At 36.7% G+C, this 16,886-nt stretch overlaps 1 protein-coding gene across 2 annotated transcripts in view; it reads left to right on the forward strand.

Moving 5' to 3' along the window:
* The window catches only part of LOC122073634 (AT-hook motif nuclear-localized protein 10-like), an 18,810-nt gene extending 9,855 nt beyond the window's left edge, over nt 1-8,955 (forward strand). For both annotated transcript variants that reach the window (XM_042638244.1, XM_042638245.1), the window contains 2 exons: nt 8,026-8,187; nt 8,281-8,955. In XM_042638244.1, coding sequence (XP_042494178.1) covers nt 8,026-8,187; nt 8,281-8,544 — 426 coding nt within the window. In that variant the 3' untranslated portion in view covers nt 8,545-8,955. The remainder of the gene's footprint in view (nt 1-8,025; nt 8,188-8,280) is intronic.
* The last annotated feature ends 7,931 nt before the right edge of the window (nt 8,956-16,886 follow it).

The raw sequence follows: 16,886 nt of genomic DNA on the forward strand, positions 1-16,886 counted from the left end.
AAAAAAAAAAAAAAAAAAAAAAAAATTTCACTTGCATAATTATTCTCTGTGCAACTATTGCTTCGAGGGAGAATTTTATTTTATTTTGTTCTCGTCTTGTAGATTGAGTTTTAGGGTCATTAAAAGAACTAAGAAACTTTTTACAATTTGTTATCTTAGTCCAACTATCTTCAGATTGGTCTCAGCATGATTCTTCCCCAACCCCCAATTGTACCTAACATACATTACATATCACCTAAGAATCTAGTAGTGTGAAGTGGATTAGCATTTGTATATTTCTTTCTTGAATAGTTTGAGATAGAGCACATCAGAAGTTGGGCTTTGGGGCAAAGAAATGACCTTATAAGATATACAGAGGTCACAATTGACTTGCCGACAAATTTTCATTGTTTCAGTGTTGCATTTATGCTCAAGTTAGTGTTTTCCATTATACATGAATGTGTTTTTTTTTTTTTTTTTTTGGATGAATGAAAACATATTAAAAGGGGAAAAAAAAAAAAAAAAAGAGGGAGAAGGAGAACAAAACAAAAGCCTCAATGGCTACCCAGAGGCGAAGGCCTCAACAAAGTAAGCCAAGTGGGGGAGACAATTAACCAACAAAAATGATACATAAAAACTAGGGAGGGGAACAATCAACCAAAATGGTGGAACAACAAAAATAGGGGGGAAGGAACAAGAGGGAGATCCCAAGCCAAGGCCAAATGCCTATTTTTAACAAAGTTAGGATTAACAGTACACTTGTGAAGGATTTTGTTTCTAATCTCAAAAGAAATATCTCTTTAGATTTGCTCAATTGTATGCGAGGAGGTAGTCTCTTTTTATTTTTCTCCCACCAGATATGGTGAATCATTGCACTAAAATCCAACTTACCAAGAATATCACAAGAAGTCTTGCCATTAAAAGCTTTTGAAGTCCACCTCCATTCTCTGTCAAAAGGAAGGATAACTCTAGGACCAGGCCAACTGATGCAGTTAGGTGATGGATTATTTAGTTACCTTTTGAGTTAGATTTATTTCCTTTTTAAAATTAGAACAATTCACGTTAGCTTGGCAGTCAAGTTTTATTTGATTAGGATTTTATTTCTAATTTAGATTTGTTCCTATTGTCAATTAGTTTCCGTTAATTATTCGTCTTTCCCTTTATATTAGCCATGTAAGACGGTGGAGTTTTTTCTTTTTTGATTTTGGAATTGAATAGTTGATTGGAGATTTGGTTGAAACCATAGTTGTTATGATTGGTCATACTTTCTTCTTTCCTTGATCTTTTCTCTTTTCTTCTTCTTTTCTTTCTTCATTCCTTGCTTTCACTTTAGCGATTATTGTTACCTTCTCTGCTTGGCTGTATTATTTGTCTGAGAAGATAAACTTACAAAACCCTTAGCCAAAGTTGTTTGGACCAGAGGTCGTGGGCGAAGGTTGCTACCTCCTAGGCGATGCAAAGTTGCAAACCCTAGAGCATCACCCCCAAAGCTTGGTCCAACTATGAGAAATCAACTAGAAACCAAATCTGGTTCTGCAACTTTTGCCAGGTTGCAGTTGTGTAGTTCAAGTTTCAGCTCCTCCGTTCGAAGGTAGGTGACTTGGATTCAACACGGTTGGGGAAGGCAATCTTGTTCCCAGTGTTTTGTGAGGTTTGGAGCCTTGGTTAGTCGATTGAATCGATTTCTGGGTTTTGTTTTTCCGCCTTGAAGTTCTATTTGTCGTGAAGAAGGCAAGTTCTCCAAATTTACAAGGACAGTTGCTTCTAATTACATAAATCCCCCGACTTTAATTTTTAGAATAGCCCATTATTTTAAAGCTTTAATCTAGAGATACTCCAGTTGCTATTTACTTATTTTAAGGACATGTTTAGCTTTGGATATTACGGATTTCCCCCCAACCCTTAATTTGAGTTATATATCAATCTTGTAAGCCCATAAGCGATTCGATTCCAGTTTTAGAACTCAGATCCGCATCGATAAAATTTTGAAAGAATATCACCCCAAACAGACTTGGAAAAGGTTTGGGAGAAGAAAGATGCTCCATAGTTTCCATAGAGTTCCAACAAAAGCAACAATTTGGGATAGAAAGATTTCTATGAAGAAGAAACTCTTACGTGGGGAGGAGTTGGTCGTAGCTCTTTAAGCAGTAAAGCAATGCCTAAGGATGGAAGAACTAAACCAGGGGACAATAGGAGCTTTAGAACGCAGCAAGTTCCAAGTAGCGTATGGGAGGTGAAATTGTTGAATGAGTTAGCAACCCACTACACCAAGTCACCACTACCTCTAGGTCTGAAGCGAATACTTGTAAGCTTACTCCAAACCTCAATGAGAGAGAGGGAATTACCAGGGCCATGAATCCAAGTGCCATTCCTCAAAATAGAGGAAACCTTGGCAAGTCTATCAAAACCAGCATCGTACTAGGGCCAGGAATTACTTGAATGCTTTTATTCATTCATTGGGCATGAATAAAACATGTTTTGTGTTTTACATCTGTGTATTGATATATTACAATTAGTTCTCTTTTGAAGCACCATGATCCTTTCTATGAAATGGTTCATTGTTATTCGTTGGAAGAAAATTGAGGCCACTTTCATATTTCTTCTTATTATGTTATTTTGGTCATTACTTGAGTAATTTTTTTTATCAATAATTTGAAATATTTTCTAGTTTCGTGACGACTTTCATCTTAAAAATAAAGTTTAAAATTTATTTTAAATAATGTAAGGAAAGGGAGCCCTTCTTTATGGTAGTTACTTGGATTATTTATTTATTTAAAATAAATCCTTATCCCAACTACATGGGGTTGGCTACATGGATCTATGCAAAGACAAAATAGTATGATAATAATAGAAATGAAAAGAATGCAACAACATAACAACTCAGCAAACTTCCCACCTAAATGGGATCGCTACATGGATCCTTGCTCTCTAATCAGCTTTATTCGAGGTCATATTTGAGAGTTGAGACAAGACCTAAACTATGCATGTCTTTCCTCACTTCTCCTAAGGTCATTTTAGGTCTACCCCAAGCCTCTATTGAACACGGCCATGTCACCTCAAACGACTTTCTTGGAGCTTATCATGAATTGAGTCAACTCACAAATCAGCTCTAATATGGTCATTCCTTACTTATACTTTCTAGTTTTGTCGCACATCCATATCAACATCCTCATCTCTATTACACTTAGCTTATCTATATGATGCTACTTAACTGCCTAACATTTGGCCCCATACATCACAGCTGGTCAAATGACTACTCTATCCTTTAAGCTTTAAAAGAAGATGTTGGTCACATAACACTCTGACGCACCTCTCCACTTTATCCATCCCACTTTGTGAAACATCCTTCAGTATACGACCTTCTTTATTTATGGTTGATCCTAGATATCTAAATTGATCACCTCTCTCTCTCTCTCTCTCTCTCTCTCTCTCTCTCTCCTATTTTCACCAGTTTTGTTATTCGTTGGGGTGTAGTTAAAGTTACACACCATATACTATGTCTTCATTCTACTTTCTTGAAACCTCTTAATTCCAAGGTTGATCTCTATAACTTCAAATTACTGTTAATCAAGATTGTTAAGGCATCCCCTAGGCGCCGATTAGGTATCCAGGCAGCTTAGCCGAGAAGCCTAAGATGCCTAGGCATCACCTTGATTTTTTACCTTTCTTTATCGCCTTATGCCATTGGTATTGATCCTTAATTTTGTCTTATCCACCAAAACAATATCATCAACAAGTATACATTACGAAACCTCATCTTGAATGTTCGTGGTTTAATTGTCCATGATAAGCGCAAATAAATAGGAGCTTAAAGCTGAACCTTGATGTAACTCAACTGTAATAGAGAAATCACTACCTTGACCTCTCACGATTCTTTCACCAGTCACCATGCCCTCATACATATCTTTAAATTTTATCCACATATTTTCTTGACACCCTTCTCTTTTTTAGGACATGTCAAATTAACTCTCTAGGTGATGTAGATCAAAGCAATAAGAAGAGGGCATTAAAAAGAAAAAGAAAAAAAATTATGGTACATTTTTTATTCCTTTTATTGTTTCTTTGTTAACAATTAGTTAAAAAGTCAGATAGTCTCTAGAAAGATATTTTATTTCTATGTTTATTGTTCCTTAGTCTCCAAGCATTTATTTTTAGCAATAGAGAAGTTTAGTTTCCATTTTCCAGTTGTTTCCTACTTTAGATCTTTTTATGTAATTGAGTTCAAGCCTCTACTATATAAGGAGGCTGATTTTAGCTGCTGCAACACAATTGATTAATGATATTTTGTGATCTTTGCTTGCTGATTTGTTCCTGAGAAAGGATGTTTCAACAACAGAGATAATTATGGTGAGAGACCCAGAGTTGAGATAGCCATCCTCCACTCAAATATATCCCTTCTATACTTTTATCTTATATTTTCTACTATTTTCCTCCTATTTATTCACTATTATTGTGAGAACAAAGTCCCAACCTTTGCTGATCAGAAGAGCACACAACCAGGCTATCGACTCCAATCACAGGGTTTTCTCAAGAAGAAATTTTGAGTGTGGTATCTCCCAGGTATGTACTCCGATTGCTGCAGGATTTTAGGGTCTTATTGGTGACCCTAGGAGAGAGACTTGACCATGAGTTGAGGCCCATCTAAGGCCTATTGCTGCTGTGGCTGAAAATCACCCAATCAATCCTATTTTGACCTAATTCTACCCTACTTTTGACTCTGGTGGATCTCCTTAGTCAGTGATCTGTGGAAGCTGAGATTTTAGGGTTATATTGGACCAGCCAAGGGCCCCACTCGACCCAAGTTTCAGGCTCTCATGAACCTTGATCGGTGATTTACTGAATTTCTCTCTTTTACCCTAATTTTCCAGATTTCTGAGTCGACTACGTATTGCTGAGATCTGATCCTAAGTTCTGTGAGTTGCTTGTTATTGTGATGGACTCTATTGGGACTGATTACTCCTTGGTAATTTAGTCTGACATCTCTAGGGACTTTGTCGTAGAATTTTTCTAGATTAATAAAGACCAAATGGACATCCTTCTTGCAAACTCTAAATCTTTCCATGAGCCTCCTGAATAAGTAAATAGCTTCTGTGTGGATCTACCTGACATAAAACCAAATTGGTTCTCTGAGATAGTAGTTTTTCTTCCTAAGTGGGCTTCAATAACTTTCTCCCATAATTTTATATTATGACTCATTAGTTTTATGCCTCTATAGTTATTGCAGCTTTGAATATCACCTTAATTTTTGTAGTTTGGAACTACAATGCTTATTTGAGTGTTGAAATTGATGTTATATTCTCAGTTGGGGGCCTGGGGGTATACAAAAGATAGACCATGGCAACTGAGCTAGCTGGCACCTTTAAGAGTATTCTTTTTAAAAATTTTGAAATTTTTATGATGGAAATACACAAGGACATATTTCTGTGTTGTGTATTCACAAAAAATCAGTATTTTGAGACTTTAAACAGGCAGAAAGGTCGGATTGCTGAGTAACGCACACTCTGGTCGATTCTCTTGTTGAGCCAAAGCACTGGGGGTGGGACAGTATAACATTTAACTGTCTAGTTTTGACTAATTGTCAAACTTTTCAGGTTGTATTTGATCATGATAGGACATGACCGCTTAAAGTGCTTGGTTTTTAGCATAGTTGTCAAAGCACTAGGCGATCCAAGGTGTTTTAGGGCCAACTAAGCAGTTAGGCGACAAGGCGCTTGCCTAGGTGCTTTAATATTTATTAATGTATTCTCAGAAGATTTTTCTTCGCCTCATCTTAAAATGTCAATAAAGGCTTTGGAAACCTTATTAATTTTTTACTCTTGTTCCTTTTGGCTATAATAGCATAGAATACTAATATGTTAAATAAGATAAACAAATATCTTTTTAAAGAAAGGAGGTCAAGGGCATTATCGATGGATTCTTCCACAAATAATAATTAAAGGTGGGGCTGAGTGAATTAATATATAAAATAAGATAAATATCTTATTAAAGAGGGGGGATTTGAAAGCATTCTCAATGATAATGGATTCTAGAAGCGAGGACTGGAAGGTCAGGGGGAATAGTGGAGCAAATACCACTCGTTCTCTTGGGAACATGCTCAATGCACTACCTTTATAGAATCGCGATCTGTGGTTGCCTGTTCTTGACGAGAATGCAACAGTGTTGAAGGGAGTGGCAGCAGGGCTGGTACTCAAACAGGTACGCTTCCTCCTCTTTCTTCTTCTTCTCCTTTTTTTCTTTATTGTTGCAATGATGGCGGGTGTTGGATGCTGCAACTTCTCGTTGTTAGTGGCAATTGTTGTGGCTGCCACTGCTGCTGCTTCTTCAGTCTTCTTATTCTTCCTCCCCTTCCTTCCATCTTCATCTTCTTCTACTTATCACACTGCTACTACTGCTGCTATGGTCCTGGCAGTGGCAGCAGCAGTGTTTCAGTTGTTGATCACTCCTTATCGGAGGTGGGAGAGTCGAATCACAGGGGTGCATGTGCTGCCAACACCAAAGCGCACAATAAGGCGACAGCTTGCCTTGGCCCAGTTTTGACAACTAGGGTTTTAGCTGTTGAACGTTTAGTCTGTTAGGTCATGGTAAACTCTTATTTCTTGATTTGGGTTCTTTATAGGAAAGAAGAGAAATGCAATACTTTTGACTTCTTGATTAGCGGCTAGCAATTTTTCCTTGGTTGATGGGATATTGATTAACCGCTTAATCACATTTTCAAATGTTAAATTATTTACATACTTTGATGCATTTTAAATTTAGTGGTTTTTTAATTTTGTAAACTCCAACTCTCTTTTGGCTCTATTTTATCCAGTTAAAACCACGGAAAAGGAAAATTTTCATGTTACTGCTTTTGTTTATACTGGTTTCACCTTATGATGTTCCTTTTACATTTTACTTGTTTTTTGCCTGGAAACGGACTGCTATTCTGAAAATAAATCTACATTTGAATATAAGATACTTGGTGGGTGATTATCACAATTAAGTAATATAACCTGTCAGTTGTCTTCCATTATGAACTGGTTTTCCATGAATGACATGAGAAAGAGTCTACATGTGTTGTACCTTACTGGCTGATGTCATTGGGCTTGTCCAAGCAAAGGTCTAACTAGTTCATGGTACGGTATGGGTTCCACTGGGTAAGTTGGATTCGTCCCCCCTGGTTCTAAATGAAATTCCTTTGTATTGCCTCCATCTTGTTTCAATCATTGTTTTTGAAATTCGGAAACAGACTCTGTCTGTGATTATTCAGGCCCTATGGTCGATTCAAACGAAGTGATTGCCCAACCTGATGGTTCAGTTGGAATCTTTTGGAGAAACCATCAACTGTTGAGCATTATTGGTTGACAGTGTAAATGATTCGACCCCAATCTAATTGCCTTTTCCAACAGTCCTTGAAAAATCGGTTTCTATTGCCACTAGAACAGTGAATAGAGATTGCTGAATATTTGGTATGCTAGAAAGGGCAGCCTTTTAGAGTTTTATCTTTGCTTCTCTTATCTAGTTGGCTTTCCAACTAGTTAATTTCTTGTTATCTTATTGTTCACTGACTCCAAGTCTTTCAACACTGCTTCTGCTGCTTCTTTTTACGCTTATAAGATGCCTACAAGGAATATTTAAACTTAACTTGGTTGCCCACTTGTGGGTCTGGGTAAGTGTGGATTTAGTTTAACTAGGATGAGAGCATTTCTTGTTATTTCCATGGCTCAAAACACCTACAAATACAGGCAAATCTTAGTGTTCTTTCTTTATGATTTAAAGCCAAGACAGTTGTGTGGAATGATTGTCTAGGACCTTTTTGACAATGAATATTTAGAACTTTTAAATGTTTCTCAATCCAAAGTTGTACCTTTATTCAGAAAAAAAAAAAAAATGATTATAACATTAGGAATTAAGACTATGTTATATCTGTGCTCTCTGTTGTATCTGTTTTTGGTTGATGGAACAAAATTTTCCTATGCTGAAGACCATAGTTCGGTATGGGCTGGAAATTGTTCTTCAACAGTCCCAACTACGATTTCTTGGTAACATTCCATGTGCTTGTTCATGCAGGGCCGGTTTGAGATAATATCTCTGTCAGGTTCATTTTTATTTACGGAGAATGGTGGCTCTCGGATCAGAACCGGCGGTTTGAGTGTCGCATTGGCAGGCTCAGATGGTCGGGTCTTGGGTGGTGGAGTAGCAGGAATGCTAATGGCAGCAGGCCCTGTACAGGTTTCTGTCCATGAATCAGTCCTAGTTTTTGTCATACGTCTTCGATTCTTTATTTTTCTACTGATTGCTGCATTTTCTGTTGGACAACACCAGGTTATTGTGGGAAGCTTCATAGCTGATGGGAAAAAATCAAAGTCAGAACGCCGACTTTCATTACCAGCACCCCAAACTGTAGGATTAGGGGCACCGGTTGCCACAGGCAGCCCCCCCTTTCAAGGGGCCTCAAGTGAGTCGTCTGGACAGCCCGATAGCCCACTTAACCACAGCTCTGGAGCCTGCAACAACACAGGCCAAATTCAGGGCTTCTCATCATATTCCTCTATTCCATGGGGGTCTCATTCTGCTAACCCTCACTAAAGTCATGCTGATGCTACTTTGCTGCAGAGTTCTCTCAGGATTTAATAGTTAATAATTTACATAGAAGGTGAATATCATTTGGGGTGCTAACCAGAGTATGACAGAAATACTGAGTGAGCATCTTGGTATTGGGAAGATAGCCATCTTGGTCACTAGATAGAACTTGGTGTTTCAATAGAAGGGTTTCATGGTGGATCTAAGGTGGTTTTCTTACCTTGGGACTGAGACATGTCTCATCTGTTCAAAGCCGAGAATATGGTTGCATCCCCAGACATTCTGGAATTTTTTTTTTTTCTTTTTGTTATCAATAATGAGAAGATTCTGTTACTTTTGATCCTGAAATGTAGCTTCTTCTTAGTTTACTATGTGGAGATGATTATGATTTAATGAATATACTAGTTGAAACTTGTACATCCTGGTTGTTGGTTGAACTTTTCCTCAGGAGGCAAATGGTAGATGTGTTTATATTATTGCTCTTTTGTGACCTGATAGACTGGTTTTTCCAAGCAAGAACGAGGATGACAGACGGAATATTCAAGGATGCCCTTTCTGATTCTGATCTACTGCAGATCTTGTTGAGTTTCTGATTTCCCATTAAACTGAAAAGGTTTTTTTTATTTTTTTTTATTTTTTATTTTTTTTATTTTTTATTTTGGGGTGGGGTTAAGGGTGTCAATCGGTTTGGTTCCGAATGATGATAAGATGGACCAGAACCAAACCAAGAACCGACACGGTTCTGTATTTAGATACTTAAGCCGATTCAATTTGGCTCGGTTTGGTTTTGGTTTTGATATGCAGTTTTAGTTGGGTTTTTTACCATGATTTTAATTCAGTTATGAAAATGGTTCTATTTTTGGACCATGACCGTGATAGGCCAAAGGCCATAATAGGTTCAAGTTATGGGCTTTATGGTCATTGCTAACTTCAAAATTGTCTTAGCATGTAAATATGTGATGGTAAATTGTAAAAAACACTTACCACTTAAAAAATCTCTCTCAACGATATTAGGGTTTTTTTATTTTTTTGGTTTTAAGAGTAATTTGGTTCAGTTTCGGTTTAAATTGACGGTTCTTACACCCTAAATCAAAATTGAGGCTCATACTCGCATACTCAAACCGAATTTGAATTGAATTAATTCAGTTTGGTTCGGTCTAGTTAATTTGGCTTGGTTTCAGATTTGGTATTCGGTTTTGGTTTGAAATTGACACCCTTAGGTGGGGTGGGGTGGGGTGGGGTGGGGTGGGGTGGTGAATGACACATCAGCTCTGTGGTTAATTTTGACTTGTGGTAGACTTTTAGGTTTATGAATATTCAACCCTTAGATGGATTAATGGCTTGACTCATGGATTTTAGCCATATGAGCTGATTCCTTAGTTGTCTTTTGATTCAACAGAAAAATATGCCTCAAAAACAAACTTCATAACCTAAATTGGGTTTTTTTTTTGTGTTTAGTGGGGAAAGGTTGAGTTCGCCAGACCGGACTAAACCCTTCAAAGATTAAGATTTAATCCACAAAAGCGTAGGACAGGACTAGATGAGCACCGGAGTGAATGGCCCATCCTAACCACGGGGAAGTGTTTCAAATCATTAATTAGGGACACTAGCAACCCCTTTCTGGATTTGATTTATTATTTGGGGGTGGGGGTTAAGTGGGGGTCGCTGTGAGGGGGGCTTTAATTTTGATTGGTTATCATAGTTTTTTGCAAACTATGCTATTTGGTCCAACTATCCAATGGTGTCCCTCCTTGGGGATTAAGCTGATATGACTTCCAATGTTATTGCCCAGCTGATTTTGACCAGTTATCATAGTTTCTCTTAGTAATTCTTCGCAGTTCTTGGATAACCGGGCTAATGTGGCTACTACCAATAAATGACAATGTTTTAATGTAATAACTTGTCTAACTTTAATATTGAGGCTGAATCCCAATCTAACTAAAAAACCCTCCTTAACTCTTATTGCTATTTTACAATTTTATTTTGATTAAAACAAAAATTACACACTCAATGCCCAAACCCCAAATCATACATTAATTGCAACAACTTGTCCATATCCAATATTGAGGCTGAGGGCTTGTTTGATTTTGTTTATGTTGTTTCTCCATTTGCAAAAACGGTTTTTTTCATTTCTATGCTAAGAAACAATTTTTGGAATTGTAAAAAGATGTTTGATTTTTTTGTTTCCCGAAACATTTTCAACAGTGTAGTCAGGTTCAAGACACGAGTGAAGGCACGACGCTGCAGGTAAGGGTGAAACAGGATCGGGTAGGGTAGGATTTCTTAAAACCCTAGTTTAACCCTAGGTCCTCAAAATTCAACCAAAGCTCAACCCAACCCTAATTGGCCTTGATTTTTGCTAAGGTCAGGCTAACATTGTTAGACCATGTTTTTGCCATGTGTCCTATGTATTTTATAAGAAAAAAAAAAAAAAAAAAAAGAGAGCACAAATAGATCAAATGATCAATACACAATTGAAACTATGAAGTGCAACACAATAATAGATGTCCAAGGCATACAACTATAAGAATCAAAAACCTAAATTCCATTATTCAAAATAAAAGGATAGGTTGATAGCCCTAAATTATATTACATAAGTCATGGTTAAAATCAGGGTCGGGTTGGGTCGGGCTAGGCTAGGCCTAGGCCTCAACCCAAGCCCGACCCAACCCCCAACCCCAACCCCAACCCCAACCCCAACCCAAGATCAGTGTTTTTCAAGCCTAACCCACCCTTAGGGTCAGGAATCTTAACTCAAACCTTGTTCAGGCTTAGGGCAAGCCAAGTCGAGTTCGGGCCGTCAGGGCCAAAATTATACCCCTAGTTGTAAGTATGCAACTCATGAGTGAACGCACGATGTTAGAATTACAAATATGCTTTGTGAAAATGAGCTTCAGAAGGATGAATGCAGTTCGGTACTGTGAGCTTCGCACAATTAAATTGGAGTAGTCGCTTTTGGATAGTGAAAAGTTTCAACAATGGGTTAGGGTTGGGGTAGGTCAAGTAAAGTATCAGTCCTTCTCACTTGTTTTTAGAAACAGAAAAATAAATAACTTGTTTCCACAAAAATAGGCATAAATTTTCTATTTCTATTTTGAAAAAAAAAAATAATGAAACGAAGCAGAGAAATCAAATGGTTTTTTTTTTTTTTTTTTTTTTCATTTCTTAGTACAGAAAAACGACACGTTTCTAGAAACAAAATCATGCCCGTCTAATCGAGAAACCTCCTTAACTTGTATCCTTGTTTTACCCTTTAATTTTTGTCAAAATGAAAACTCAACACCCAAGCCCCCAATCTTAAGAGTGGCTTAGGCTCGGGGGCTTTGTTGTTCCATCAACAGTTAATATCCAAATGATTTTGGCGGCCAAAATTGTTCTTCCCAATTTTGAATTTACCGCTTTGGCGAACAAGGAGCAGACATATGATTAGAGGAATTTTACTGACGGCCTCCTCTTTTGGCTTCTTCATCTGGAACCATATCTGTGTCGACGAATGCTACCAGGGGTCTTCGACTTCATGCATCTCCGAAGTTTTGGACGTTCTCAGCGGTCCCATTTGTAACCTAGTCCTCCAGATTCTTCATTTCAAAGGAAAATTCTCCTGGTAGGGATGATAGAGGATCTGGACTTACCCATGATAAAGATAATCATGACCGGTCCAACCAGATTTCTTTAGATCAATTATGGTAATTTTGGACGGGAAAGTGGCTATGAACCATGGGCCGATTTCTCAATTTAATGGGAATCTGCATGGATCCCAAGCCTCTAGGCCTCATCAGCCATGTTCTCCCTTAGCAAGTTCATCTAGTTCTTGTTCTGTTAGCTTGGATCAAGGCCTGAATCTATCCCCTAAGGCTCTAAGTATGGCTCAGGCCCATCCACCATCTGCTCCTTTCCCTAATAAGCTAATAGGCCAAGTCTAAATTATGGGAGCATCTCTCCACTGTTGGATTTGTATGTCCATCAAACCTGCTTTATTAATAAGATTGTTTAATTTTATTTATGCATGTCATTTATTTATTGGGCTTATAAGTTGTTTTATGGGTTTTCACCCAAAATTGTTCTAGACTAGGGATAGGACCGGATATCCTGTTCACATGGTCGGTACATTGTATATTACAAAGGATGTGATTCCGGCACATAAATGTAAGTACCCATACTATGTGTATACAAAAGAATCTTGTAAGAATCTCGCATGTATTATTTCCAGTTGTGTGAGGACGAGATTCTACCTGTCACTTGACCTTTGATCTAAGAGTTCCTATTTGTTGCAATGTTGTACCATGTGTTTTGGTAAACCAATGGTTGATATCCAACGGACTATATATCGGTATGTTGGACACGGGGTCCCACATTATTAATGAAAGAGATAATCAACATGGGATTTGCTATCCTTAATTAGGGAATATCGAGGAGAGAGAATGTCTGTACTTGATCAGACAGTAATCTGGTACCAGTGTCGTTTTTGTAAATTGTTTACAAAATTATTTTTAATATAAAAATAATATTTTATTTAATAAATTTTATTTGAAATATTTTTTTTGGCATCTGATCAAGTTCACAGAATCTCTAAAACAGACATGTACAATGAGTTGGGGTTAAGCAATATTAAATTACATGCTCTATAGCTTATAATAGGATATTGAAAAAGTGGAAGGTCTTATGTGCAAATTAAAGAGTTAATATTGCATAACAAGATTTGGGAATATGAAATGGTTAATTATCTTTTTATTTATGACAATGGATAAAATATAATTTGAATATATTTGTCACCCATAATAAGAAAGATAACAATCTCTTTTAGATTTTACCTCTTCCCACTTTAGAAGTAAAGTAGCTGTTCACTTTAGAAACTGTTCTCTACCACTAAGATTGGGCTTTCTTTATTTAAGAAACAAAGATTTGACCAAAAGAGAAAACCCTAAAACACGTTTTGTCATATAAGGGACAAAGGAGAAAGAGATTTAGTTTTTTAAAACTTCATCTCTTCTCTCCCATGCTTTCTCTCTCCCTTCCTTCTCTCATTTGTGAGTGAGTGTATGTGAAGGAGAAAACTTTAATGGTGGATTGTTCTTCTCCAATTGAACGTGGATCATAGTTTCAAAGTGTTGAGATCGATCCCTATGGTTGCTCAAGTGTGGAAGAACTATTATCTAGAGGAGGAACTTCAATTGTGGATCTAAGATAAACCATTTCATTCCCATGTGATTGATTTTTATACAGTGATTTTGAATGTAAAAGATCTCAATCCTATCCCTTCCGCTATGTAATTGGATTTCTGCCAGCAATTGGTATCAGAGCCTCACTTTTTCGTTCGAAATCATCAATTTACAAATAATAATAAGGTTCTTTAATATAGATTACGGTTCAGAGTTATTGGATCAGGTGGTGTATATTCTCGAATGAACAACACCTAACACGTTTTGAATATTGATTCAAAAGTTCCTAATTTAATTATAATAATATGATAATAATTTAAGGAAAAAAGGGGGGGCTTTAAGTGGTTTACTTTTTGTACAGTACAAACAATACCTGTTGATAGGATTATTGATTTGTAAAAAGCTTTTAATGTTTTTTTTTTATTATTATAAAAGTAACTACATCAGTTGATGACATCACTATATGTTATCAATTTATTTAGTTTTCAAAACTGCTTTGAAAAGTTATGATAAATGCTTATTAAAAAAATAAAAAAAAATAAAATAAAATAATCATCATTTAACCATAATAGCTTTATGGGTTTACTCTCCTTTTAAGGTTTTTTGGTCTCCTTTTGTTTCTTTGGCACTTGCATGCACAGAACTGGGAAAGGGATGGTTGGGTTTTTTGATTGAGCATATTTGTTTTAAGCACTGCTCCGGCAATAAGAGTTCACTATTTTTTAAGCACTGCTCCCGCAGGGTTACCATCAACTGTCATCGTCTCCTTAAGGTGGGCCCTTAAGAAAAAGATGGTGGAAACTGAATGATGACGAAAGTTAGAGATGAGTGGAGATAAGAATTTCTTCACCCACTCTCTCTTATTTTTAGCCTAATGGGCTCAAGTAAGAATAGTTCTTTTTAAGTCCATGTGGCCTTATCTTTACATCAAGCCCAATAAACATTTAAAATTATGGATTTTTAATGTGATTGAGCTCATTGGATTTTAATTGTTAAAATCACTTTAAACTTGGGTTATGAACCCAAAGCAAGCCCAATCAAGTCCAAACCCAAGGACTCAACTTAAATCAGCTTGGTTCAATATACATTGTTTATGAATTGGTTTCTTGAAGCTGTTTTCAAAAATTATTTTGAAAACCCTACTAAATTAATTAATTTAATAAATGATCAATTAATTGTTAATTTTATATTAAATATTGAAGAACCATATTATTTTATGCATTGTGATTATGGGATTGGAATTCAAATCTTATGGATGGTAAAATTATTTATTATTACTTGAGATGTGATATGTGATGTGTGCTCTCTATCTTTGTCTATCTCTCTCTTTCTCTTCCCTTATTCTTATTTATAAATCTGTGTACTCCACCCCTTGAGTAGCCTAAATGGTGGGTTGGTTTCTTTAAAGAGGTTTTTCTTTTAAATAAAGTGATGTATAGATTTAGGTTGTTTTTCAATTTATTGTAAAAATGAAAAAAGTGGTGACGATCCTCATATGGTGATGATGAAAAAAGAGATGGAGGTTCACATGAAGATGATGAAGATAGAGATCATATATGATGGTTGCATCACTTAATGCATTAGATGCATGATATCATATTACACATTAATTAAATAATTAATTAAGTGGGAGTAATTGAGGTTTATTACTCCCATTGCTTTTGCCATCCCATAACCACATTTAATTATCTCATATTGTTGTCATATTTTATACATGTGATGTATGCTCTATTTATGCATGAGATGTTAATACATGTACCACAACATTACCCTCAATGTTAAAAGCATGTATGATATGGATGCATCTTAATCGGTAAATCATATCCATGGCCCCCTATCAATGGTGGATGTAGAGGTTGGTAATATGACTCCGCAATAGAGCCGATAGGACGTTATCAGGTTTTTATTACCAAAGGTCTACACCACTTCCCAATGGATAGGATATGGATATAGATAGTGAGGGGGCACTACGATAGTGGGTCATCTCTCATGATACTATGATTCATTCCGATTTGATAAGAATTCACATGACTTGAGTGTGTGTTAACCGATAGGATATGGACATGACACTCAGGTGGCCAATAATATTGAAAGCCTTGAAGGCGGACAGCATAGTCCACCCAATCACAGTATCTGTAATTATTCTCGATAGGGTAAACATGTGCAAGGATTGGTTGGTTCCAATTCACTTTCAAGATATGAGAGAATCTTGATTGTGAAAAAATCATTGTCTATGTTTTGCCCACTGGAATTCAATGGTTTTATTTAATGTTCATGCATTTGATCATATCTTGTACATTTGTAGATCTTTGTGCGATAACAACCTCAATCAACTCTACCATATTGACCCTAATCAATGACTACAGACTGAAAGGACCTACTTATGTTGACTGGCATCGGAGTATCATGTTACTCTTAACAACAGAATGTCTGTCTACGATTCTTGAGGAGGAGGCTCCTGAAAAATCCACTGGTGATGACTATGATCAGCAGGAGGCCTATGAGTACTTCCACTTGAGGGATTATAAGGCCATGTTCTACATTCTTGGATTGAATGACAAATCGATCATTGACTTTGTGAAAGGCATAATCTCTGCCAAAGGTATGATGGATAAGCTCAATGAGATTTTTAGTTAGACTAACGTGCATGAACATCATGAGCTCTTTGGTCTTATCCATAATACCAAGATGATGGTAGGGACTCTAGCAATCGATCATGTGATGAAGATTTGAAATCTATTCGAGAAACTGGAATCCCTGGATACTTCTTTCACTCTTAAATATATGAGGAATGTGATTCTAAACTCTCTCCCCCCAACCTATAGCTCGTTTATCTGCAACTTCAACATGAACAAATTAGATGTTGAATTGACATAGCTTGACAATATGTTACAAGAGGCAGAGAAAACTCAAAAGAAGGAAAAGGGTGAGGTCAATGCTATAGAAGTCAAGTCTTCAACTTCTAAAAACAAATGGAAGAAGAAGAAGGCCAACAAGAGTAAGACTCTTAAGGGCAAGGGTGAGAAGATACAGAAGAAGAAAGAAAAACCTACGGGTACATGCTTCTTTTGTAAGAAAGAGGGCCATTGGAAGAAGAACTGTCATGCATACCTGGCTACTTTGAAGAAGTCAGATGAAACTTTTAAAAAGGTAATTTTACTACTCTTATAGTTTATGAGTCAAGCTTGT

This window comes from Macadamia integrifolia, chromosome 3, assembly GCF_013358625.1.
Source record: "Macadamia integrifolia cultivar HAES 741 chromosome 3, SCU_Mint_v3, whole genome shotgun sequence".
Classification (NCBI taxonomy): domain Eukaryota; kingdom Viridiplantae; phylum Streptophyta; class Magnoliopsida; order Proteales; family Proteaceae; genus Macadamia; species Macadamia integrifolia.